The sequence below is a fragment of the Anoplopoma fimbria genome, chromosome 3, assembly GCF_027596085.1.
Source record: "Anoplopoma fimbria isolate UVic2021 breed Golden Eagle Sablefish chromosome 3, Afim_UVic_2022, whole genome shotgun sequence".
NCBI classification, from domain to species: Eukaryota; Metazoa; Chordata; class Actinopteri; order Perciformes; family Anoplopomatidae; genus Anoplopoma; species Anoplopoma fimbria.
Genome location: NC_072451.1, coordinates 7826952 through 7850846, shown reverse-complemented (window position 1 = coordinate 7850846; position 23895 = coordinate 7826952). Strand labels below are relative to the sequence as shown.

At 39.4% G+C, this 23895-nt stretch overlaps 2 protein-coding genes and 3 non-coding genes across 10 annotated transcripts in view; 3 read left to right on the top strand and 2 right to left on the bottom strand.

The window, feature by feature from the left end:
• The window catches only part of depdc5 (DEP domain containing 5, GATOR1 subcomplex subunit), a 30070-nt gene extending 22636 nt beyond the window's left edge, over positions 1 to 7434 (bottom strand). For 5 of the 6 annotated variants that reach the window (XM_054596439.1, XM_054596443.1, XM_054596445.1 and 2 more), the window contains exons 1-19: positions 7330 to 7402; positions 6666 to 6733; positions 6479 to 6566; positions 6334 to 6380; positions 6161 to 6246; positions 5998 to 6081; positions 5861 to 5910; positions 5615 to 5684; positions 3856 to 3934; positions 3680 to 3741; positions 3532 to 3601; positions 3375 to 3447; positions 2858 to 2961; positions 2674 to 2748; positions 1565 to 1699; positions 1380 to 1441; positions 1230 to 1303; positions 211 to 280; positions 63 to 99 (exon numbers count right to left, since the gene is read on the bottom strand). In XM_054596439.1, the coding sequence (XP_054452414.1) occupies positions 63 to 99; positions 211 to 280; positions 1230 to 1303; positions 1380 to 1441; positions 1565 to 1699; positions 2674 to 2748; positions 2858 to 2961; positions 3375 to 3447; positions 3532 to 3601; positions 3680 to 3741; positions 3856 to 3934; positions 5615 to 5684; positions 5861 to 5910; positions 5998 to 6081; positions 6161 to 6246; positions 6334 to 6380; positions 6479 to 6566; positions 6666 to 6723 (1324 nt within the window). In that variant the 5' untranslated portion in view covers positions 6724 to 6733; positions 7330 to 7402. Of the gene's footprint in view, positions 1 to 62; positions 100 to 210; positions 281 to 1229; positions 1304 to 1379; positions 1442 to 1564; positions 1700 to 2673; positions 2749 to 2857; positions 2962 to 3374; positions 3448 to 3531; positions 3602 to 3679; positions 3742 to 3855; positions 3935 to 5614; positions 5685 to 5860; positions 5911 to 5997; positions 6082 to 6160; positions 6247 to 6333; positions 6381 to 6478; positions 6567 to 6665; positions 6734 to 7329 lie in introns of all 6 variants that reach the window. The other variant, XM_054596440.1, reaches the window with a different exon arrangement.
• Positions 7435 to 7804: 370 nt separating this feature from the next.
• Positions 7805 to 21565, bottom strand: LOC129088770 (ras-related protein Rab-36-like). Its single transcript, XM_054596001.1, has 15 exons — positions 21551 to 21565; positions 21083 to 21146; positions 20488 to 20605; positions 19671 to 20386; positions 12484 to 12602; positions 11695 to 11778; positions 10680 to 10771; positions 10520 to 10594; positions 10124 to 10225; positions 9971 to 10035; positions 9795 to 9846; positions 9146 to 9227; positions 8970 to 9060; positions 8767 to 8880; positions 7805 to 8682 (listed from the first exon to the last, which is right to left on the bottom strand). Exons 3-15 carry the CDS (start codon positions 20493 to 20495, stop codon positions 8621 to 8623), a joined length of 1662 nt encoding a protein of 553 aa, XP_054451976.1. The 5' UTR covers positions 20496 to 20605; positions 21083 to 21146; positions 21551 to 21565; the 3' UTR covers positions 7805 to 8620.
• trnan-guu (transfer RNA asparagine (anticodon GUU)) lies at positions 15840 to 15913 on the top strand. The gene has a single exon. It is a non-coding gene; the product is annotated as a tRNA-Asn (tRNA).
• On the top strand, positions 16214 to 16287 carry trnan-guu (transfer RNA asparagine (anticodon GUU)). The gene has a single exon. It is a non-coding gene; the product is annotated as a tRNA-Asn (tRNA).
• Positions 17054 to 17127, top strand: trnan-guu (transfer RNA asparagine (anticodon GUU)). The gene has a single exon. It is a non-coding gene; the product is annotated as a tRNA-Asn (tRNA).
• Positions 21566 to 23895: the final 2330 nt, after the last annotated feature.

Genomic DNA, 23895 nt, shown 5'->3' with positions numbered 1-23895 from the left:
GTCAAGAACCAGAGCTAATCTGGTGGAAAAGGGGTGAGAGAGATAAAGGGGTAACAACTTACTGTGTTCCTTGCTGCTTTTGAATTTATCAGCATGAATCTAGAAGAAAAGGTCATTGTGAGAATGAGATGTTAAAACATTACAAAAAAATCCTTTTCAATTATTTTTTTCAAGTCAAACAATAAGTGCTACAATATAATGTGGATGCACCTTGCGGCCAGCCAGTTTGATTCGAGGGGTGAAGGAGCTGCAAGAGTTCTGGCTTTTGGAGGTGTAGAAGCTGCAGGCGAGAAAGACAAGAAGCAAACAAGATATAGAATCAATCAATGTTCAACTTTGCAGAGAATTTGAATTATATTTATCAGTCTAGTTGTTGTCTCTGCCGGCAGAATCATGTGATCGGTCACATGTGTCTGTGTGCGTGTCCTTGTGTCCTCGTGTGTGTGTGTGTGTGTGTGTGTGTGTGTCTGTGCGTGTGTCTGTGTCTATGAGTGAGTTTGTGCACCTCTTTGTCTGTCCATGGCTTATCTCTCATTCTGCTGCAGCAAACTGCAGAATATTTTGGGTGCCCAGTTATGGCTGCATGCTAAAAGACCTCTCATGGTTGCGGTGACTCACACTTTCTCAAAACAGCTTTTATTGCCTGTTTCATACCGCCACTGACCCCTCACTCACTACTCTTGCACATTAGTCCGCTAAGGGCCGCTAGTGATAACATAGCTGAGTGCATCTTCGAGCTCCCCAGCCGCTACTCTTCTCCCATAGTAAGTGGAAAACTGTTTTGTAACAGTTAACAAAATGGACGTTGTGTTTGGATAACAGCTAACGTAACTACCATACACACACTACTGCATCCCTCTCCGCTGCTGCTCTGCGGCTCACTTTGATTGTTTTGAACGGTGTTCAGCTAATAGCAAACAGCTAACGGAACTACCAGTACACACACTGCAGTTCCCCAAACCCAACTCAACCGCTGCTCTGCAGGCCGACAGCTTGGGGAGTTTCATTTTGCTTTTGACAAGATTGTATGACGTGTCTAATATGACAACTTTGAGCCTATTGCCTGCATACATAGATGCTTGTTTTGGAATTTGAATGAAGTGTGATGTCCAGACGGGGAGTTATCCTATTGTGGTTTGTATTCATTCAATCACACAATACAGCAGTGGTTGTTGCAGACACACCTGCCAGACATCTGCACTCTACTGAGTGCAACATTCCAGTCTTACCTGTGGTTGATCCAGTGAGGAAGGTTATAGTCGTCTCCCACACGAGAGTCTCCAGGTGTCGTCCTGTTGTGCAGCTACAGAGAGCAACGGCCGTCAGAAACCAACAGGTATATAGTGCACCGAAAGAGACTAACACTCTGAATTAGTTACCTTGAATAATGGAACTGCATGCAACGGCTGCTCCCCCATGCACACCAAGTCTACTCCAATACCTAAACAGAAAAAAAGATGTGTCAACATACCAGCATGGTTAACTTCATGCAATGAACCTTTAATTCTCAGTCAAATAGATCTGCTCAGATTCAAGTTCCATGTGTTTGTATTGTCACACTGACCGTTGTCAATCATACGCTGTTTGGTGAGAATCATAAGCAGACGGTCGACCTCAAACACTCCCACCCCGGGTGTGATGACCACGGACATCTGGCCGGTGCGGTCAAAGTTACGGTTGATGTAGTGCTTGTCAAACACTGTGGGAGAAAAGGGGAATATCAGCTTCTCTTCTCGTCTTTTCTAGTTAGTCACCTGTGAAAGACTAACTCTTGATATCAAAGGACGGGTTCACAATTTCACAAGCCCACATGTTCCAAAAAAATGTTTTATTTCAAAATCCCTTCTATTTGACACTAATCATCCACTGGAGATCCACGAGGAAGAACTGTCTATGGAAATACCAAGATGGAATATTCATGGTTCAAACTTTTTTCTCAAGATCATTTTCCAGGACTTTTTCGATTATACTTTTTGTGACAATCTATACTAACATGTTCCTCTATGTGGAAGCCTGATTTAAAAGAAGTGCCGTCTCTGGCATTGTGTTTGAAAAAACTACTATTAGTCAATATCCAACAACTCTCTCAACAAAGACCAACACACATCTGAAACCATTGCTTCTCGCTAGTGTGAATCACAAAACTTAATTCTTTGCAGGCAAAACAAGATAGCAAGCACATCAGCTGCAGCAACTGAACCTGACATGCTAACCAATTCAGCATTATTTCAGTGTTTTAAAACTAGTTGGGAAGAAAGCAACGTTATATAATGTCATCCAAGCTGCATGTGCCACCAAGTGAAATGACTTGGGGGAGTGGGGTGTTTCCACAACATAGCCAAAACACTCTGGCCCAAAAACTACTGTTTGAACCTTAATATGATCTTAATTATAACATAGCCCTTTCAGATGGAAATGTTATCCATGTTTGGGGCTCTGATAGAAAAGAAAATAGGAGAATGTTTAAATAATTTATCAAGACAAAAAATGATTTTACAGGTCATTCTACTTTATCTCTCATTTTCCTTGTGTTTTCAATGACAACAAATCGTACATGTATTTTACTTTAGGTACCTGAATAAATATGCTATGACTAAAATAATATATTATTTTTTCTGAGAGCAGTCTAATCTGGTATGAGTCTATCTTATCTTTATCTTTATCTTATCTTACCATTGAAGGAAAGGTTAATGGCCTCCAGGTAGTTTCCTTGAGCAGCAGTTGAGTTGTAACCAACAGGAAAACCATCTGGCATGAAAGTAAACAAACACAAGACACACAAGGCAAGATTTGAATTTACAAGTACCACCTGATCAAGAGATCCATTGGTCAGCCAAACACTCAACTCTTTCAATACCTGCTTCTTTCAGCCGCACCAGGACAGGATACTGAATGAAGAGCTTCTTAATAGTGACCAGTAATGATGTCCACTCATCCCGTCTCTCATTCTGAGCCACCACCCTGATTACAAAACAGTTAAAGGGATAGTTCGGATTAGTGTTGTACCTAATAGAGGCAGCGCCCCTGTTCTGTGAGGTAAAGTTACAGGTTTTTGTCAAAAGGAGTCCCATGGCTTTGAAGAGAGCATAGATGGATATACCTGCTTCAGTTTACCATCAGGAAGGGCTGTCTGAGCGCAAAGAAAAGTGTTTCATTTAAACTTTAATTTTCTTAGGTGTCTAAAATCCAATCACAGCAGTACATTACTTTGCCTCTGTGCTGGAACTCCTGTCTGTTTCTCCAAACTGGGGGCGGGACGACCGCCATCTACTGTAGGTAAGTACCGTCAAAAGACCTCTGTCATCCATACGCTAATTCAGATGAACTGAAGTAAGATATATAATTAAAAAGCTATAAACAGTAACTATAGTCACCTGTAAAAGTCTTCATAAAAACGTCCCTCGTGATCCTGTCTGATGGACCCTCTCAGAATCTCAGGAAATTCATCTGAAGGAAATTATAATTTTTATCAATGATGAATGTATCAATCTGCATCATAACTCACTGTGACAACATAGGAACCAGACTCACCAATAGTTTTGGCATTGTAGAATGTACGGGAGAAAAGTACAACTGTCACCTCGTGACTGCAGTTCTTCTCCTGTTTTAACATTAAAAACACTGTTATTGTTTTATATTTTAACAACAAAAGCCAAACTATAAAAGAAAAAACACAAACCTTCCATTTGGCGAAAAGGTCAGACAGGAAACCATTTACAGCCTTCTCAAAGTAGAGATCACCTGAGAGCAAAACATTCCTATAAGACATTCTCGATACAGCCTTCATGTAACTGCAAAAAACAAACACAAACATGCTTTCAAAGTGTGATGAACAATCAGAGAGGTCCAACTAACCGTAGATGTCAAAGTCCCACATCTCACAACTCATCTGGATAAAGATGTACACCATTGCAGATGTAGATCTGAACACCACCTGTGTCACAAGGTCACAAGAAATGAATGATGAATAACATGAATAAATACTATAAAGACCATTTGATGGCAAACGTCAAAAAACAAGGGCAGTCAGGCCCACATGTTTATGTTAAAACTCCACATATGATCCTTGAATAACAGTATGTAATCCAAACTTTCTGGATGTACTTGTGGTAAAAAGGAGGTCTCCAGTTGAAACACACACCACCCAACCACTACAGCCCAAACTCACATTATGTGTTGAATGCACTATAAGTTGTTGTGGCAACACTACGTAGAAAAAAAAAAAATACTGCTTGTCCAGATTATATATATATATATAAAGTTGTTTCATATCTGTCATTTTATTTCTTGCAATGGTTTTAATTAGGGGTGCAGTGATACTGAAACTAATTTAAAGGCGATACTGACTCAAATAGCTTGGTATTAGTGAAAGAGGGGTTGAACTATTCAATTCAGTTTCATGTTTATATACTATATACATTAAATAGTGGATTTCTGTTTAGGTTTTGACCAATTTGTTGCTGCATTGAAAAGTTTACACTTGAAATTTAATTGCTGTTAATTTTGAACAATTTTTGTACAATTTATAAATATGATAATAAATAGCAATTCAGTGAATTTATATATGTATTTATTTGTTACATTTATCAAAGTTAGGTAAGAAAAGTTTAAGTCGAGCCTGATGTTGCCTTTAAGGTTAAATTTAACATTATCCTATCACTATAAATTATCCCTTTTAATAAGATCCCAGTCTCTTCCACACAGTGAAGCATAGAACTTCTTCGATAAACTCTGGTATTGGTAATCGATACTAGCCGATACCCAAGGCCCAAGTGTCGCTACCGGAACTGGAAAAGTGGGATCGGTGCATCACTAGTTTTAATTTTAGCCCATTCTATGTGAATAATGTTCCTCCTTGAAGCTAGGTAAACAGAGCTGTGTGTATTTAATGACTTCATTTAAAAAGTAACCTATCAGAGAGTTTCCTTGTTATGTCATAGGTATGATGAGTCAAAACGTAAACTGAAACAAACTTTTAACCTACATTCAGACTGTTAGCCTTAGAGCTCAATTAGCTTTTTTTGTTCAGATCCAATTATTGTTTTGCTTGGCTGTTCACATTATTTTTGAAATGTGGCCAATATCAGATTCTTGAACTGACTAGCATGAACCAAAGAACAAGAACAAAGACTTGGATCAACGTCTGTTACTCTTGTGCTGAGGTGTGAGTGGATGTGTAGTCTGAGCTGGAAGTGGTGGGATCGTGTCCACGTTTGTAATCACTGAGTGACTCCCGCCAGAGCCGAATGAGACGAATGTCGATCTAGAGTGACGGGAAAAGTCAAATGAATGCCAAGATGATTCTTCATAGAACCAGACCTGTATCTGATTGAGAACCACATGTATGTCTCCCAAATAAGAGGTGAGTGAAAAGATCAGATTCCATGTGATTTGTGCTGTTCACAAAATAACACATCTGAGTCACATATGTGCCAAAGAAAAATCTGATTCATGCCACTTTTGCCTTCATTCTAAATGTAGCCTAGTAACAGTACAAATCTGTGGTCAACTTTACTAATAATACCATCCAATATCACTGTCAGATGAAAACTTAATTACATGTGATGCTGCACTGTCGATGCATTTCAGCATCTGCTTCCAACCCTGCTCTTACCCTGGTGTCCTCACTGATGTACCCACAGGTCACTTTCTCTCCCTTCACCCAGAGTTCACTGGCCTGGGCTCTGGAGAATTGAAAACATTATGAGCATGCAAAGCAATGGACAGCTAACATATAGGAACATCCTCATCTATATTAATGAACACTTTCTTTTTCTACATGCTAATATATTCCATATTGAAGTCATTCTGAATACATTTCTGCAAACGGAGTGTAGAGAATGGAATGTATGCTTAGTACCTTATTCCTGCAAACTCAACTTTCTGCGTCACATAAGCACATGTGCTCACCTGGAATAAAGATTGTAACAGTTAAATCCTCATATAACTGTGCTGTTACACATTATATCCAGACACATGAACTTCCACTTTTCCTACCAGGCTCTTCTTTAGTCTCCACATGTCTCCTCTGCCGATGTACTGGTCCTTGAACGTCAGCTCCACCAGGTCCAGTGTAACATCCTGCCAGGAAAAGAAAACTATGAGAGATTATGTTCAACTGACAAACGGTGAAGACGCACAAAGGAGACAGCGGACATACCTTTGGGTCGACAATGTTAACAATGACATCCTGGTAAGCACGCAGCTTGAAGGCTTGTGCTACAGTCTGGTCCACACTGATTGTCTCTAGATAAGAACAAAAATATCCATCATGAGTAGTGCACAGGCAAGGCAATTTAGCCTAATTGAATTCTCAAAAGATAATTAATTTACCTTTCTGAAGTTCCTCTTTTAGGCTCTTCACTTGCAGTAGGAGGGGACTGGGAATTCACATAAAGACAATACCAGATTATAGGCTCAGTATTATAACAATATGTAATGGACAGACAACAGCGATCCTCTCGTTACAGAAGCTCACCTGTATTCATCAGTGGGGTGTGCGATCTCGATTATATCTCTCAGACTGACTTGAGGGAAAACTTTTGGGTTGACAACCAACTCATCATCTGCTCAAAGAAAAAGTGAAATTTGAAAGACAATCTCATTGAAATCAAACCTTTCATAGGGGAAACAGTGATTTGCATGAATTGCAAGACATTACTCACCACTTCCACCAAAACCTTTCTTGTGCAGCACAAGCTTGTAGGACTTATTGGTCTTCATAATGAACCAGCTGGGGATTTAAATCAGTATTAAATGTATGACTTCTCAACGTTGCAAGCAAACTTAAACATGACCTTTGGTGCGTATTTGTTCTCTTTTATCGGGGTCCCATTCCTACGCTCCAGGCTGCGACACACTTCATACATTTATTATTATAGTCTTGTAGGTAACGTTGGATGTTTATGTAGAAACTAGTGAGCAGGGCAAACCTATCCAAAAGTTGCATGACTCAAATAAAGTTGATGAAACTTGATGATTTTTTTTTTTTTTTTTTGAAAGGTCTAGTGTTAACGTGCTCTCTGTCATGCAGACCTACTATACAGTCAACAGGGTATAACGCTTTATTTATGACTAACTTAATACAAAATAATAAATCGGTAGTAACAAGTGAACCCACATAGAATAAAGAGAGAAGTAGCTAAGCAGTCTGTCCTCAACAACTCAAACTCCTAGCGGCTCTCACTGTCCTGGGATGTTGACATAATGCCAGCTTCGCAATTTGAGACAATTTACAGCTACTGGGCTAAATGAACTAACACCAGCAGCCAACGTTACAATAACTATTGGTGAAAATATATCCATATAGTTTAGATAAGCTAGGCTCACCGTTTTCAGGAGGAAATAGAAAGCGGTTTGCTAGCCAACGTTAACGAACCTAGCTCACACTGGCCGCACTTCCTCCATAACATGGATCTGTGTGATGTGATTGGCTGAGGGCGGGTCAGAGAGTGTTTGCGGAGCGAGAGGGCTCACTCCGCTTATTTCTGTCTTCACTTCTTTTAGAAGACTAAATATAAAAAATAAAACATATCATACGATTTCTTTAAATTGTACATATATGTACTTGGATTCCTGGTCATACTTCATAAACATCTACAATGTGAGGCAAATGTTTCATTCATCAAGCCTTTGTAGACATTTAGTGTTTTTCAGTAGATAAGGAAGTCCTTATCATTAAGGATACTTAGGTATTTTGCTTGTAAATCTTGCATAGTCATTAGTTATCTAGAATGTTATCATGACAGAACAGTTCAGACAGCTGATATAGCATTTTTAATAGGCTTTGACAACAATACTGGTTTCATAAATGCACAGCTGCTATAGTTAGCCTTCGCTCCAATGAATCAAGATACTACTTTAAGAAATTACATTATAATGTCGTGATCATTATATTTGTAGAGTTAAGAGTGGACTCATTTACACTTTTATTACTTAAAAGTAAACATTAAGATTTGGTTTCCTCGCTCACAGAGTACAACCTATACACATATTCAGATATTAGACATATTCCACAACAATACTGTATGAAAAAAACAAACACTATGAAAGCAGCAAAGAAAATCAAAAGCATCCATACAAAGGTTTCACCAGGGGCCATATTGGTATGTCATAAATGAGTATGGTCCAGGGACTACTATCCACTGCTGAGGTGATGGACATAGTGGAGGTTGTACAGGTATTGCAGAAGTGACCAATACTTCATGAGAATACGATAAATTCAACTTATTTTAATGAAACACACTGATTTGTCAGATTTGTTACTGGCATTGTATTGTGTTTTATCTTGGGTTTACTATTGTCTAAATTCTGTATTAAATACTGACAGCTTTCCAATGAAAACGGACAAATTCATAATATTTTGTATCCGCAAAAAGAGTTCATTTTTGTCAGCTTCAATCCTAAAACAGCTGGCTTTCAGGAGCACATACAAGTTGAACCCTTTGCAATAGAATGCATGGCAGTTTTGATGACTTTAATGGTGAGAAACCTAGTGGAACATGTCCTAAGGCACATTTGAACATGGTCAGTCACTTTCATTTCTGCAGCTGAAGCTCAAAGAGAGCCTGTGTCTGGTTCCGCTCTCCTTAACAGCACACTGTGAGAGTTCCTTGTTTCATCAGCAGCAGCCTCTCTTCATGTCTTGGGACGAGGCTTTCTCTAGGTTCACACAATCTGATTCTGTCGAGACAAAGATTGATTGTAGATTTATACGGCCCTCGCCTTATGAACACATCTCCTTTTTAGGAGTCAGGTCATACTTACTGATACTACCTCCATGTCCGATGGTAGCAGGGAGCCCATTCTCCATGTCCTTCAGCACACACTTCTCAAAGGCCAAAGCTGCCACTCTGAAGAAAAAACCCTGCACGTTCTCACCTGGAAATAAGAACAGTTTCTCATTGTATTCATGTTGTCTTTATCTACCATACAACACTGACAAGTGTGAGCTCTTGTTTTCTTCTTACCCGTTTTAGCCGAAACAGCCCAAAACTCTGCATGCATTTCTGTTGCTATCCCAATGGCATCTTTTTCTGTTCTCTGTCTTTCATCTAAAGGCTTAAGAACAAGACAATTGGGTACTTGAATGAAATTGTGTTTGTAAATATCTGCAAACTATACATATAATATAAAATGTATTCACCATCAGGTCATTCTTAGTTCCAACCAAGAAGATGAAACAGGAGTCAGGCTCATTTTCTCTCAAGGCCTCCTCCAACCATTGGCTATGAAAACAAAACAAAGTTGGGTAACACTTTCTATAAAGCCCATGTCTATAATGCATTCTAGACAAATTTATAATGCATTATAATCTGCATTATAATGTGTTTATAGCACTGTATAATTATAGTGTCCAGGAAAAGACATGGTTTTCCGGCACATTTGCCTTTTTCTCTCCTTTTCCATGGTTTTACTAGGATTGAAAAATTGGCCAACTGTTTTCCAGGTTCTCCAGGAGGCGTGGGATCCCTTTCCAAACTGCTGTAAAATTTTACAAGACACTTATTCTATACATCCATCTGATGTCTTTTCCTGACATGTCCTGTTCAGTGTTAAGGTACGGTTACATTAGCCTATTGTCCAGCAAAAATGCTCCACATAAGGTTTGATGTTACAGCTCAGATGATGCTAATAAATAAGAGTGAGCTGTACATGTGATGTTGCAGGCTGTATTCTGATAGGGTAATATTGGATTTAACAGGTCGACCCCAAATTGAATTCCCAAACATAGTACATTCATGTTTTTACAACTGTAGAATAACCCCAATGACCTGTGTTATGAACAGACCTACCGTGTATGATCCAGGGACTTAATGTCTGCCATGTCAAAGACTGTGATAATGACTGGAAAAGAAACAAGACGTTTTAGCCTTTTTTTTTGTTTTCACCTGTTAAAATGTCAACTGGTCTCACCTTGCATCAGACTCACAACCATCTTTTTAACGTCAGTTATTACATAACTTCTTACCCTGAGCACCTCTGTAGTATGCAGACGCGATGCACTTGAATTTTTCCTGCCCAGCAGTATCCCAGCTATTAAGAAAAAAAAAAGTCAAAATGAATGGCAGTGCTCTATAGATACATGTTTGAAAAAATACTTATTTGAAACCAAACTACTTACATCTGAAGGGAGAAAGGTGCTCCAGATACCTCAAACCTCTCAATTTCAAAGTCTACGCCTATGGTGGCCTTATAGTCTCTTTCAAATACATCTTTACAAAACCTGAAAACAGCATAAACGGGTGGTCAGAAGTCAGACACACTTATACAGATTTGTTTTTTTCTAAATACCTTAGTGTCTTATTGATGCAATCAGTCAGTTCCAACAAAGAACTGTGACATAGGGCTGGGCATCATTAAAAAAATTGCTCCACTTGCCTAAAACTTTGGGAACCCCTGACCCGCAGAACTCGTCTGCTTTGAACAACTATATGCAAACAGTATAACAGGTGTGATTTTGACATGTAGTCTCAGGTATGCATGTTATGTCTTGATTGGCTAATCATTGATAAAGTACCTGTTAATGAGGCAGGTCTTCCCCACATTAAGGTCTCCAACAACCACCACTTTTGACATTCTCTGCCGGTCCCACCTTTAAAGAAGAAAAGTGAGATGTAATTGGCTTTCATGTGCTGTTCAAGCAAAGCTAAGAATGACACGCAAAGCGGTAGACTCACGGCTGATGCCTAGCGGCTCCGTCTTTACAGGCCGCTTTAGCCTGAATGTCCCAATCTTTCTTCAGCTGCAGAGAGGCATTAAGCGTGTAGCACTAAATAGAACAGGACCAGATAGCAGTGACATTTATTCAGCACAAAGCCACTGAATACATGTTATAACAAGACTAGGTCCCATATAAAGTTCTTGGGCTTGATTGGAGAACCCTTTTTAGTTCATGGTAGAACCTTTTATAATGGTTCCACCTGGAACCCTTCAAGAGGGTTCTACCTTGAACAGTTTTTAAAGGGTTATACAATACGTAGAACCATCAGTGAAGGGTTCTACTCAGAACCCCCCTTTGGAAGGTTCCACCCAGAACCCTCTCAAGAGATGTTATCCAGAAACTTTCCACCTTCTAAGGGTGCTAACAAGAACCCACGAGGCAGTCCCTGCTAGTACCTATTTATATTCCCTTTTATGATAGATTTTTTGTCCAGCCTAACTAGGGTTTTACTTTAACAGGTTAGCCTGGAACAATGGGAACCACATCCAGCAGCATTTGGCATTTTGATGCTCTCCATGAGGGTGTTTGGGCTGGTTTGTGGACTATTCTGGTTCTGGCATGTATTCCAAAATATTGGATAGAACCACTACCAGGGTTTCTCAGGCAAACGAAGATTGACGGTTGCAGAGAGAACCTGTGAGCTGACCCCATTATATTAAGTTATTAAATATTATAGATTCCTGTGCAAATCAAGTTTCTTAATGTCTTATTTTGAGAAGATTTAGAGGGCAGAAGGATATACAGACTGAGTCGGTGATTGTGAAGCATACTGCAACAGCCTGTAATTTCTTAGTGTTGTGATCTGACACTTATTTCACCTTCTGAGAAAGTCCAAAGTCACACATTTCTAATAAAATGAACCTTCTAGACTGCCGTTCCTACCGTTTTAACCACAGCGATCTCACAGTAAAATATTTTTCTTGGAACTGGATTAAACTGGAGCAGAGCAGAGAAAAAAAAACAGGACATACCTTTGGGAATTCCCAGATGACCCTGTCTCTGCTGATGGGTGGTGGGAAGGGAATCATCCCATTCCTGTTACCCTGCATCACAACCTGTGAGGGAGTGTGTAACAGAAGTTAGCCTTATGTAATTAAGTCTAATACCAAGCACTCCGGCAATGTGTGTGTTCATTTTTAACAAGGTAAAATGTTCTCTGAACCAGATTAAAGATCAGCTCCCAAATGATGATTCTCATTTAGCTTCATTGCATTACATATCATAAACACACTATGTGTACAATGTGAGCGGCAGCAGAAAAACAAAGCTGGTTGCTGGTGTTCATTAGGGACAACATCCATATTTAACGTTTCGTTGTGTTTGTTACGGACTGGAAAACACACTAATATTTGGTTTTAGAAGGATGCTAGGGTTGCAGCTGCATAGTGAAGTTATCCAGTATGCGGACGGAAGTAAGGCAACATTGTCTTCAAAATAAAAGCACACTGACAAAACTCGAATTAACATTTTGAAAATACTTACTCACCCGATAAGTGCATTCTGTATTACCACTTTTGTTCTGCTTTGTATTGATTTCATGTGTTTTATATGTCCTCCCCCTGCCCCAAAAACTGCTACAGGTTTTAGTTTGAAGGTCCTGAACGGAATGAACACGTTGTTCAGCTATCTGTGACGCTGTCAGATCCCACGACCAGCTCCCAATAGCTATTATTTCACAGGTGCCGCATTGTATCCTCTTTTAATGGCACTACTTTACCCCGTGGTTCAAATTACGAAGACTGGGAATAGCTTGTACTCACCACAGACGAAATGTCGACAATTATTACCTCGACTTCGTTGACGGTGTCGCTTGCTGCAGTTGCTAGTGTGGCCGCTGTTTGATGAGGGGCTGGTTTCCGTGACAACCAAACTGTAGCGCCTGTGTCACGTGATACTTGGACTTTTATTGCATGTGGTTAAATGTAAGGGTCAACACAGGGGCCCAAAGGTCACCATCGAAGCAAATAATAGTTTATTCCCACTAATATCTATACCATCAAAAATTACCAGTTCACTATATGCAATAATTACAGGATGACATGTAATGCACAAAATATGATTACTGAGCCGTATCTGGTACAGCTATACAAATGCCAACCTGTGATAGCAATAGTAACAACAACATAACGCTAGTGGCAAAATAAGAACTGAATTGGGTTTCATAAATACATCCTCATGTCTCCTGGAAAAAATGTCCATCATTTTTGGCATCCTGAAAACGATTTCAAGCACCTATTTATTTATGTGTGAACTGTCAGTGCAGTGTTTAATTGAATCAGCTTTTTTAAAGAATGTTGCACAAACATTTTGCACGTGGAGAAATATTTTTTGTTAGTTCCTCTTATCCAAAGTTTTGTAGACTAATGGCACCACCTTGTGGTGAAACAGTATCGATGGTGTGCAAACGAAAAATCCCAGTGAAACGATCCAGTTAAATAATACTGTATTAAATTAAAATGTATTTCTTCTCTCTCAGTTAAAAATCTGTTGAAAAACATTGCCACTACTATTATATGTCTATGTGTGCTTTTCTCAGTTCAAATTATTTCCTAACATCATAAAATCCCTTTTGACAACTCAGTAATACTTATTTTCGCTTTATAATATGAAAACGAACTAATGTGTGAAATTAAACATCTAATCAGTGACCAAGTGCCTAGGTTATACCCATAACAGAAGACAGGCGAAGTTAAACCTGGCCTTCAGTATAGTCAAACAAAACACGATTAATAACACTGTAAGTAACGGACACCCATTTAAATTGCAACAATGTCACACCGCCAGCGCTGAACGCCCCTCAGGTCATGTGTCACAGTCGATGGTTTGGGATGCTGGGAACTGGCGAGCAGCGCACCGAGCACGAAGTGTGTGTCGAGACCTATGGTCGATATCCCAATCTTACAATGTGTAGACTGGGTAAAGACTGAGATCTGTTATCATCATTTCGCAGTAAGCTGTGTTAAGAACCCTTCGCCAGTTCCTTTGCATTTGAGACGTCTTTCGAACTTGGGAAAGAACAGAACGCAGGTAATGCTAATGTTTCATCACCCTTCGCTTGATAGGCTAACGGTAGCTAACGGTAACTAACTGTAGCTAACGGTAACTAACGGTAATGCGTCATGCTAGCAAACAGAAGATGTGCTTAAAAGCTTTGCTGTAATATTAAACATCTTGCCTAATAAATTAATAAAGTGGACTCATTTAGATTTGGCACAGTTATCACGCAAGTCGTCCCAAGAAAAATCTTCCAAAGTAGAATTAAAGCATATTTTTTTACTATTTAATCCGCAGGCCATCTTCGGTCCTGAAAACGGCTGAACGTTCATGTAACGTTAATGTAACGTTTATGTAACGTTCATGTAACGTTCATTTAACGTTCATGTAACGTTCATGTAACGTTAATGTAACGTTTATGTAACGTTCATGTAACGTTAATGTAACGTTAATGTAACGTTAATGTAACGTTCATGTAACGTTAATGTAACGTTTATGTAACGTTCATGTAATGTTAATGTAACGTTCATGTAAGCGTTAAGCGTTCATGTAACGCTCATCCATCCATGTAAGTAACGTTCATGTAGCGTTCATGTAGCGTTCATGTAACGTTAATGTAAGTAACGTTCATGTAACGTTAATGTAACGTTCATGTAACGTTTATGTAACGTTCATGTAACGTTTATGTAACGTTCATGTAACGTTAATGTAACTGTCGTATCTTTCATGCGACAGTGCTGTTGAAGTGATGAGGAAGGATGCTCCGCGGACACTGTTCTTGCTGGTATAATAAAGTTTATTACAAACAAGCAACACATGTCATGACGGACGTCTATAGCGCCCGGAGGTCTCGAGTCGAATCTGTGAGTCCCTCCCTTTCGGGCTCTTACACCTCCTTATATAGGGTACATGTTAATCACATTTGGGGGGGGGAGTCAAGACAATGTATGTGGCTCCGTCATTCTACACACTTGACCTTTTGGCCCCTGGTATCCTGTCCATCTGCTTCCTGTATCCTATATAAGACAAAAACACTGGGGGCCTTTGTTGTATTGTGCAAGACCAGAAAATATACCACATAACGTTCATGTAACATTAATGTAACGTTCATGTAACGTTTATGTAACGTTCATGTAATGTTAATGCTAGCCAATGGCGGGTTCAGCGTGATTTTGGATTTTTAAAAGGTAAACTGTAATTTAGCTAAAACGTTAAAATGTGTGAAGATCACTTCATTGGGACATTATTAGAAATTGCATATTGTCATTTCATAATTTATATGATCATTTCTGTATGTTGAATTTTTTGTTTGTTGTTTTGCTGATCCAGTGCGGTCTGTTACAGGCCTTGATTTGTTGATTAAATGATTGCATAAGAAAGTTGTTCTTCACTGACACTACTGGTCTTGGTGCTGTAAGTGCTAGTGCTATTACTGCTACAGTGTGTGTTACTACTTTTATTGCTACAGTCACTATATTACAGTTAATACAGTATAAAACCACGCTCTGTAATGCTTTATTGATGTGATGTATTGCATAGCTAGGGCTGGGCGACTATTAAATAAGATGATAAAGCTTCAATGGAATCATATTGAGATGAAATCATGATTTGATTGATTGCATTTAAGAAAGTCAGAAAACATGCTGATTTGGATGATGTAATGATAAAGAGTCTGATGGTGGCAGATTAATCATCAGTGTGTGAATTTTTGAATGAGTTATGTAATATATACTGATTTACAAATTTTTGGAAAAAATTGTCTGTAATGTAATTGATACATAAAAAAAATCAGAAAGTCTGATCATTTTGCATTTAAGTTTTTAATTAAGTATGAAAATATTTAATTCACTATTAATCCACTGAATTTACAGAAAACATGCTATATCATGACATATATTATTATTGGGATATGAAATGACCTTTATCGGGATAGAAGATTTTTTGCCATATCACCCAGCCGTATTCACAGCATGCACCAGCAAGAATTTGGTGTCTTAAATTCAACAGGCAGCTGAGCTCAGAAAGATGGCGATGTAGGTTTTGGTTTGACATAAAGATATCTTATGTGTCAGATTAAGTTAGGCCTTAGTATGCACTCAACATCTTGAGTTACAGGACAGAAGTCTCTGTGGCGCAATTGGTTAGCGCGTTCGGCTGTTAACCGAAAGGTTGGTGGTTCAAGCCCACCCAGGGACGATAAAGTGTTTTGCTCTGTAAAAAGGAGGTCCTTTGGGTTCGGCTGGACCAGAGGTCTCAGGTAAAAGCAGACAGGAAACGCTGTCCCCCACAGGCTGTGGGTTGGGTCCCTTGTAGCCAGACATTGTCTCGACATCCTTGGTGTATTGATAATACACCAAGTATACTTAGCAAACAATTAAGATAAGTATGCACTCAACAACTATTTTTTAAAAGTTACATAATGTAATCCATTGCATATTTTGACCAATAAAAAAATAATAAAAAAAAAAAAATACAGCTCCGAGATATGGGACAAAAGTCTCTGTGGCGCAATTGGTTAGCGCGTTCGGCTGTTAACCGAAAGGTTGGTGGTTCAAGCCCACCCAGGGACGATAGAGTGTTTTGCTCTTGGGAGAATCAGGGGACATAGATTTCAAGTTGGCCAGGTTCAAACCCTCCATTGTCGAATGCCTGCTGGTAGTAGCTATGTTCAGGAGGTTATTGGTGTCTGTATTAGCTGCAATCTAAGAACAGCTGCAATCTGAGAACCACTGCCACCACTGGTTGACAGCAGTCGTGAAGGAGGCTGTCAAGCTTAAAAAGGAGGTCCTTTGGGTTCGGCTGGACCAGAGGTCTCAGGTAAAAGCAGACAGGAAATGCTGTCCCCCACAGGCTGTGGGTTGGGTCCTTTGTAGCCAGACATTGTCTTGAGGTCCTTCCAGACCCCATTGATGTTTTTCTGCTGCAACTGATCCTCCATTTTCATCCTGTAGTTGTTTTTGCCCTGCTTCCTTGGTGTTGGCATGGAACAGATCCAGTGTTTTATTGTGTCTGGTGTGGCATGTGACATAATAGGTGAATGTTGGCAGGGTGTAGGACGGAAGGGCATGATTAAAGTCACCAGATATAAGAAGGAGGGCATTGGGGTGTTGTGTCTGCAGCCTTTTTGTTGCTGAGTGGATGAATGGATGAGGATAAGGACGAATAGCCTGCTAGCAGCTTGCAGTGATTGTTGATAATACACCAAGTATACTTAGCAAACAATTAAGATAAGTATCCACTCAACAACTATTTTTTAAAGTTGCATAATGTTATACATTGCCTATGTTGGCCAATTTCTGAGGAAAAAAACAAACAGCTCCGAGACACGGGACAGAAGTCTCTGTGGCGCAATTGGTTAGCGCGTTCGGCTGTTAACCGAAAGGTTGGTGGTTCAAGCCCACCCAGGGACGATAGAGTATTTTGCTCTTGGGAGAATCAGAGGACATAGATTTCAAGTCGGCCAGGTTCAAACCCTCCATTGTCGAATGCCTGCTGGTAGTAGCTATGTTCAGGAGGTTATTGGTGTCTGTATTAGCTGCAATCTCAGAACCACTGCCACCACTGGTTGATAGCAGCCGTGAAGGAGGCTGTCAAGCTTAAAAAGGAGGTCCTTTGGGTTCTGCACGTATACATCATTCATTGGCTGGAATTATTGAGACAACTCTTTTTATAGCACCTTAAATATTCATAAATTATCTTTTTAAATGCACAAATATAGGACATTTACTTTGAAATATCTCATAATTGGTACAGTACAAATGCTTGATATTCTCTATAATTGTAGTCAGAGATGTCCTGAACACAAATGCATCAGTCATTGTCTGGAATTATTGAGAAAACTCTTTTTAAAGCACATGCCATATTCAGAAATGATCTTTTTAAATGCACACATGTAGGACCTTTACTTTGAAATATCTCATAATTGGTACAGTAAAAAGGCTTGATTTTCTCTATAAGTGTAGTCAGAGATGTCCTGAACACATATACATCAGTCATTGTCTGGAATTATTGAGAAAACTCGATAGCACAACAAAATATTCAGAAATGACCTGTTTCTCTGTACAAATTTGGGACATTTACTTTGAAGTATATCTTCATTGGTACAGTAAAATGTCTGATTTTGATTGAGGGTGTGGCCATAGATGTCCTGAACACGTATACATCATTCATTGGCTGGAATTATTGAGACAACTCTTTTTATAGCACCTTAAATATTCATAAATTATCTTTTTAAATGCACAAATATAGGACATTTACTTTGAAATATCTCATAATTGGTACAGTAAAAATGCTTGATATTCTCTATAATTGTAGTCAGAGATGTCCTGAACACAAATGCATCAGTCATTGTCTGGAATTATTGAGAAAACTCTTTTTATAGCACCTTAAATATTCAGAAATGATCTTTTTAAATGCACACATGTAGGACCTTTACTTTGAAATATCTCATAATTGGTACAGTAAAAAGGCTTGATTTTCTCTATAAGTGTAGTCAGAGATGTCCTGAACACATATACATCAGTCATTGTCTGGAATTATTGAGAAAAATATTTTTATTGCACCTTAAAAATGAAAGAAATTACCTATTTGAAGGTAGAAAAGTTATTACTTACTTATAATATACATTTGGTACAGTGGAAATGTTAGTCAGTCACGGGATGCAAGTAACTGGGTTCATTTTTAATGTGAATAAAATAAAATTAATCTTATTTCAATATATTTGTACATAAGCTTGTTTACATATTATTTTGAAAACCAGAAGTTATGTCACGTTGATCCTTCCGCTAACTTCACAAAGTCCATCGCGCGCTCCCGATCTGGGCCTTTTGAATGCGTTTACCATGAGTGTTAGTATATAGGTGCACTACAATTTCAGTGTCTGCTGAATTGACCACGGAGATCCGAGTGTCTGCTGAATTGACCGCAGTCCATTATCCGACATGTTAAAGTGTAAAGAAGAAACTTGGAAAAAAAACTTGGAAAGTGAACACTCACCCCTCCCCCTAGAAACTGAACTGAATTCTCTAATGAAACTGCTGATCAGGCTCGTTTCTTGTGGTCAATTTCACAAGATTTTGGGCAGGCTATAAGGAATTGTCTTTCATGAGACTTTTGTTTGTAAAGGAAGCGATTTGAAAGTACAATGCTTTCAGGATATTTCGGTCATTTAGAGCTGCCATGATTTGGCTTGTCAGGGGCACATTTATATGAAATAAATAAATATATGTAGATTTTTGGCCACACTCATCAATATCTGTTTATTAAAAGAGAGAGAAAGAGCCAGTGTTAATCAATTGCATCAAAAATCCTAAATGGTTTGCTGTTGTAATTCACCAGTGTGTCAAAGTGTTTAAATTTGGAGCTTGAATTCAGCCAATAATATAATATAAAACAGCCTCCAGTATATTTTCAGTCTGAACAAATACAATGCCTATAACAAGTATTCACCCCCCTTGGATGTTTTCCCATTAGTTCATTTTATGGGAGAAAAAAACAGACAGCTGTGAAATGATTCCAGAGTACAATCATTTATGCAGCTGTCAAGTAATCAGGCCCTGAAATATATGATTCTATGATGTCTTACAGAAAGAAAGATATGTCAAGGATACAGTATGTTTAATTGTTTGCAAGCTCTTAAAGACGATACAACAGCCCCATTGCATTTTTCCTGCAACAGCCCTCCCAGACTAGGCCCCTTGCTGACTTTAAGTTGACACCCTTGCAGGAGGAACTGGCTGATAAAACTTGCTGATAAACTCCAGTTCTGTCTCTTGGACACCGTTTGCCTGACTTGTGATGCTCTCTGGTGGTCTTTTGGTGGAAGTAAATAATTGTCCATTTATCATGATAGGTGCCCGATGGGTGCATGGGGATACTTGGATTTGCTGTTTGTTTGCATCCTTCCCAAGATGACCATTTTTATTTATATCAATTCCAGTGATGCTCTCCCGACTTCCTGTTGGTGCAGGAGAGCTTCCAGGTTCCGAATGAAAAGATTTCTTACTTCTGTCACGATCTGTCTGCACTCTTGTTGACACTAAACTACTTCCGCAGGTACTTTTCTTTCGTGCATTTTGTGTCTTTGATTTACCACTTGTTGATACAGAATGGTCAATACTACTGCTGCTGTAACTGCCTGCATCACAGTTATGGGGTGAGGGGGTTGTATTGATGTTTCTTGTCCTCCAGAAAGGGCTGCTTTTTCTCTCCATCTGCAACAAATCACACTCTCCATGAATTCTGCCATGAGATGACAGATGGGTTTCGTGGATTGGTGAGTTTCTTGGCGTTTTCACTTGAAAACTTGGACTAGAAGTCGGAGTCCTGCTGCGGTCAACAGTTTTATCTATCACATCGTCACTGTGAGGCCCTGGAGGTGAAGTGGTAAAGTGACGGTTCGCATGCACAGATGTGGTGATCCTGTTGCAGATAGGCGCTTTGGTTTTCCTAGGTCCAGTGGAGGCTGACGTGCTTCTATGCTGCCCATGAGTCCGAGACGGTGAAGAAGTATTTATTACTTTAACTGATGCGGAAGCCTTGCTAGGAGGAGCTCCCGGCGGTGGCCTGGGTTTAGGATGGCTCAGGGGAGGAGGTGGATGTGGTCTGAAGGCTGATGTACTGCTTAAAGCTCGCAGAGTCTCATCAGAAACCGTTTGTGCCGCTGACAGTCTGGGGGGGAAAGGAATCAGAATGAGAATCAGGTTGAGAAACGTTTTCTTGCATGAAGACAACTAAACTTTGTTTGTTTTATAACAAATTATTATTAAGACCTGGACATGTTTTTTAATTCCTTCAGAGGGAAAGGGGAAGTAGCTGTTGGTGAAGCAGCAAGCGAGGAGGGGTAGAGCTTCAAGTCCGTTTGTATAGCTCCTCTCAGCTCTCTCAACTCTGCACATACGCAAATACAAAATAGATACAACATGATGAGATTTGAAAAAAAGTCTCAAAATACTCAAACCATCACTCTCCAGTATTATTGAAACAGACTCTCAGATACAGAAAACCATCAATAGATAATAATCAACTAGAGTAAAAGAAAAAAGCAACTACTCATTATTGAGTTCTGAAAAAAATGAATGCAATTGCTGATTTACCCAGACTGCTCTCTGGTCCTCAGATTAGTTTAACTGTCCTTTGGACCAGAGCTGGCGTCCTTAAACCATTTTTTTCATCAATAAATGTTATAGAATGAGTTTCACGAGCTTATTGAGGATGGGCAAAACTATCAGCATTCGCATTTCATTAGTCAATTTATTAATTGAACTACAGATTAAATGGTACGAGAGAGGGACAGATGTGAAGTCAGTAACAATAATGTGCCACCAGATGGCAGCAAATTACCAACATGTTGGTATGTGGACTCACCTGCAAGCGACGGTTCTGATTTATCAAATTCATATGGACTCTGCCACCTTCGTTTAATATTTTCCTGCAAGAAACACAAATCACAGAACAGAAAGTAGCAGCACTTATGTTAAATCATACAGTGTGAGGGTGGTTAACATGATACTACGGCACAAACTGGGACACATTCAGCCTCTAGTGACAGTAGTGGATGTGGACAAATAGGAGGTAAATGTATTTAACATGTTCAAGAAAGTATGAGCCTTTGGAAATAGCAAAGGAACCAAGAAAAAGGATAAAAATAACAGCGGGAGAAACAGGAATGTGTGTGTGTGTGTGTGTGTGTGAGTGTGTGTGTGTGTGTATGTGTGTGACCACTAAACGATTGAGCAGCAGTCTTCCATCATAATTTGGCCTCAAATATCTATATCCAGTGCAAATGAAAACCATAGTGCTGTGTGTATGCCCACAGATTCTAAAACCAAGTACCTGATTGAAAAGTGTGTCTTCCTCTGTTCATGAGTGACTGGCAGCCTCCTCTCCTCAGCACAAACACTAATGGAGAGTCTTCCTTGCAACCACAGACTTATATAGTCCATTATACTAACTCACACAAGTACACACTAACACACAAACATACCCACAGGCCTGGAGACTGACTGTCAAAAGGTTATATTTTTGGTCTGTTTTCCCAGTGGGATTCAAACCCAAATCTCCTAGCGTTGTCTTTCAGAGCTGCAGACAAAATAAGTCTGGTGTCTCTGACAGTGAAGTGGCTGAAATCTAAAACAACACTAATGCAGACACACACACACACACACACACACACACACACACACACACACACACACACACACACACACACACACACACACACACACACACACACACACACACTCTGAAAATAGGCTTTGCGGTCTATGTGGGGTTTGAAACAATAACCATGGCGCTAACTTGCTCATATTTTAGAAAAGCTGTTGCTGTCATTATTCTCACACATGTGTGCACAGCCAACATACACAGCATTTCCCTCAGATGATATAGAACCAGAAACAGGAGAACAAGGGTCACCATTCCTGCTACAAGATCCGGTTGAAACCAGCTACCGATGGCTGCCATCTGTTCTGCTGTATATCTGGAACCATGCTGGCCAAACTTTATCTAGCTGGTCTAACAGCATAAAAATCTTTCAATATCCTGACTGAAAAATCTACATCTTATCTAGTTTGGATGTTTTATTCAGTGGGGTTAGCGTATGCAGGTCATGCTCTGACTGTTGATACCGGTTTAATGGTGGTTTAAGTTATATTCCGACCACATGTCCGTCTTGTGTGACCTGTCCGTTTTAGTATTCTACTGTTTCACCAAGACCAACATCAGGCCACATTTGCCCATTTTAAACCAGTAAAACAAGATCATCCCTGCTGACTCCTGTGACAAATTCCTCACCCACAACAAACATCACAGCATGAGAACCGTTGCAGCACAGATGATAAGACTAATGTGTCTATGGAAGCATTCAGAACGCCTTAGCGGTCTAAACCCGCATCAACTGCACTGTACTTAACAAAGGCAAAAGAGAAGGCAACTTTAACCAAGTTACACAGAGCACCAACAGAGCAGGGAACACAATGAAAGAAATTCAGTTTTAGAATATACATCCCAAACATATTAGATAACAGAGATGCCAACACCACCATCACATGCTTATAATTATACACAAAGAAAAGAAGCCAGACGAACATCACTGTAATGAAAAATGGACTGGTGAAGAACTTCTAGATAAAATGTGCTAAACTTGGGGGGGACACTAGAAATGTTCCCAAGGATAGGGAACAATTGAGAGAGCTCAATGTGGCTTTAGGATTGAGTAAGAAGACGAAAGAGACAAGATGGCTCTATCCCACCAAGTAGTGTCCACTACACTAGTTTAGAAAAAAAAATCAATTATTAACAGTTACAGTGAAATAAATGTAAAGCTTCAGTCGGGTGATCATTACAGTTGTGTTTAGGACAAATTTACGCTTCGATCATACCATATCATGCCTCAAAATGTCTGATTTGGCTCCATTCAATACCCATTTAAAAACAATTTAGCTGCATGGAACATCACTAAATCAATAGTAATTTCAGCTGCAACAATCCTAATAAGAAGACAAGAGTCCTCAAGCAGGAGACTTAAAGCATCTTGAGTTAAAACAAATGTACAGCACAGATCACAGGGAAACACTGTTACAAGATGAATCTTGACTTTTTACATATTTTCGTCACAAAAACTGCAACAGACAATAGCTAATTAATTAATATTTCAAAACAGACGTTCACGATCATGATCTAAAAAAATGTGATTTGAGTTGGAAAGTCTGAATATTTTCCTGCTTTATATCTGGTTAAAATCTTCCAAAATGGGTCAGAATGAAACTTCCTCTTATCATTATTATTCTTTGCCTGTGTCAGCAAAAGAAGAGATGAAACTTTTTGTCAGTCGTAAGAAAAAGTTGAGAACTGCAAACCGTGGCTAAAAGTTTCACTACCTCCTCTGTTAAGCCTCCTATAGAATATAATTCTGTGCGATTGTCTCTGCAGCAAAATTAAACCTTGAACTGAAGACATGACGCATAAACACATTTGCAGATAAAATAACTTTCTAAAGATTTGGGTGAAAGTAAAAACTTAAAGATCCCACAGAAGATCCTAATGGCTGACTACAGTGTAGAGGACTGATGAGTCATCACAGCCCATTGAGACAGTGATGCCGTGTACCGCACAGCATCAACATCATTGCACAATAAGCTGATGCCTTAAGAGCCCAGTGCCACCTGAACCACGGCTTC

Bases quoted from the DNA above. Each gene is read 5' to 3' on its own strand.
- LOC129088770 (XM_054596001.1), bottom strand. The intron at 10,226-10,519 runs GTACTTTATCAA...TGCTGTTTTCAG, and splicing joins AAGACCTGCCTCATTAACAG to GTTTTGTAAAGATGTATTTG. The intron at 8,683-8,766 runs GTAAGTATGACC...TTGTCTCGACAG, and splicing joins CGGACATGGAGGTAGTATCA to AATCAGATTGTGTGAACCTA.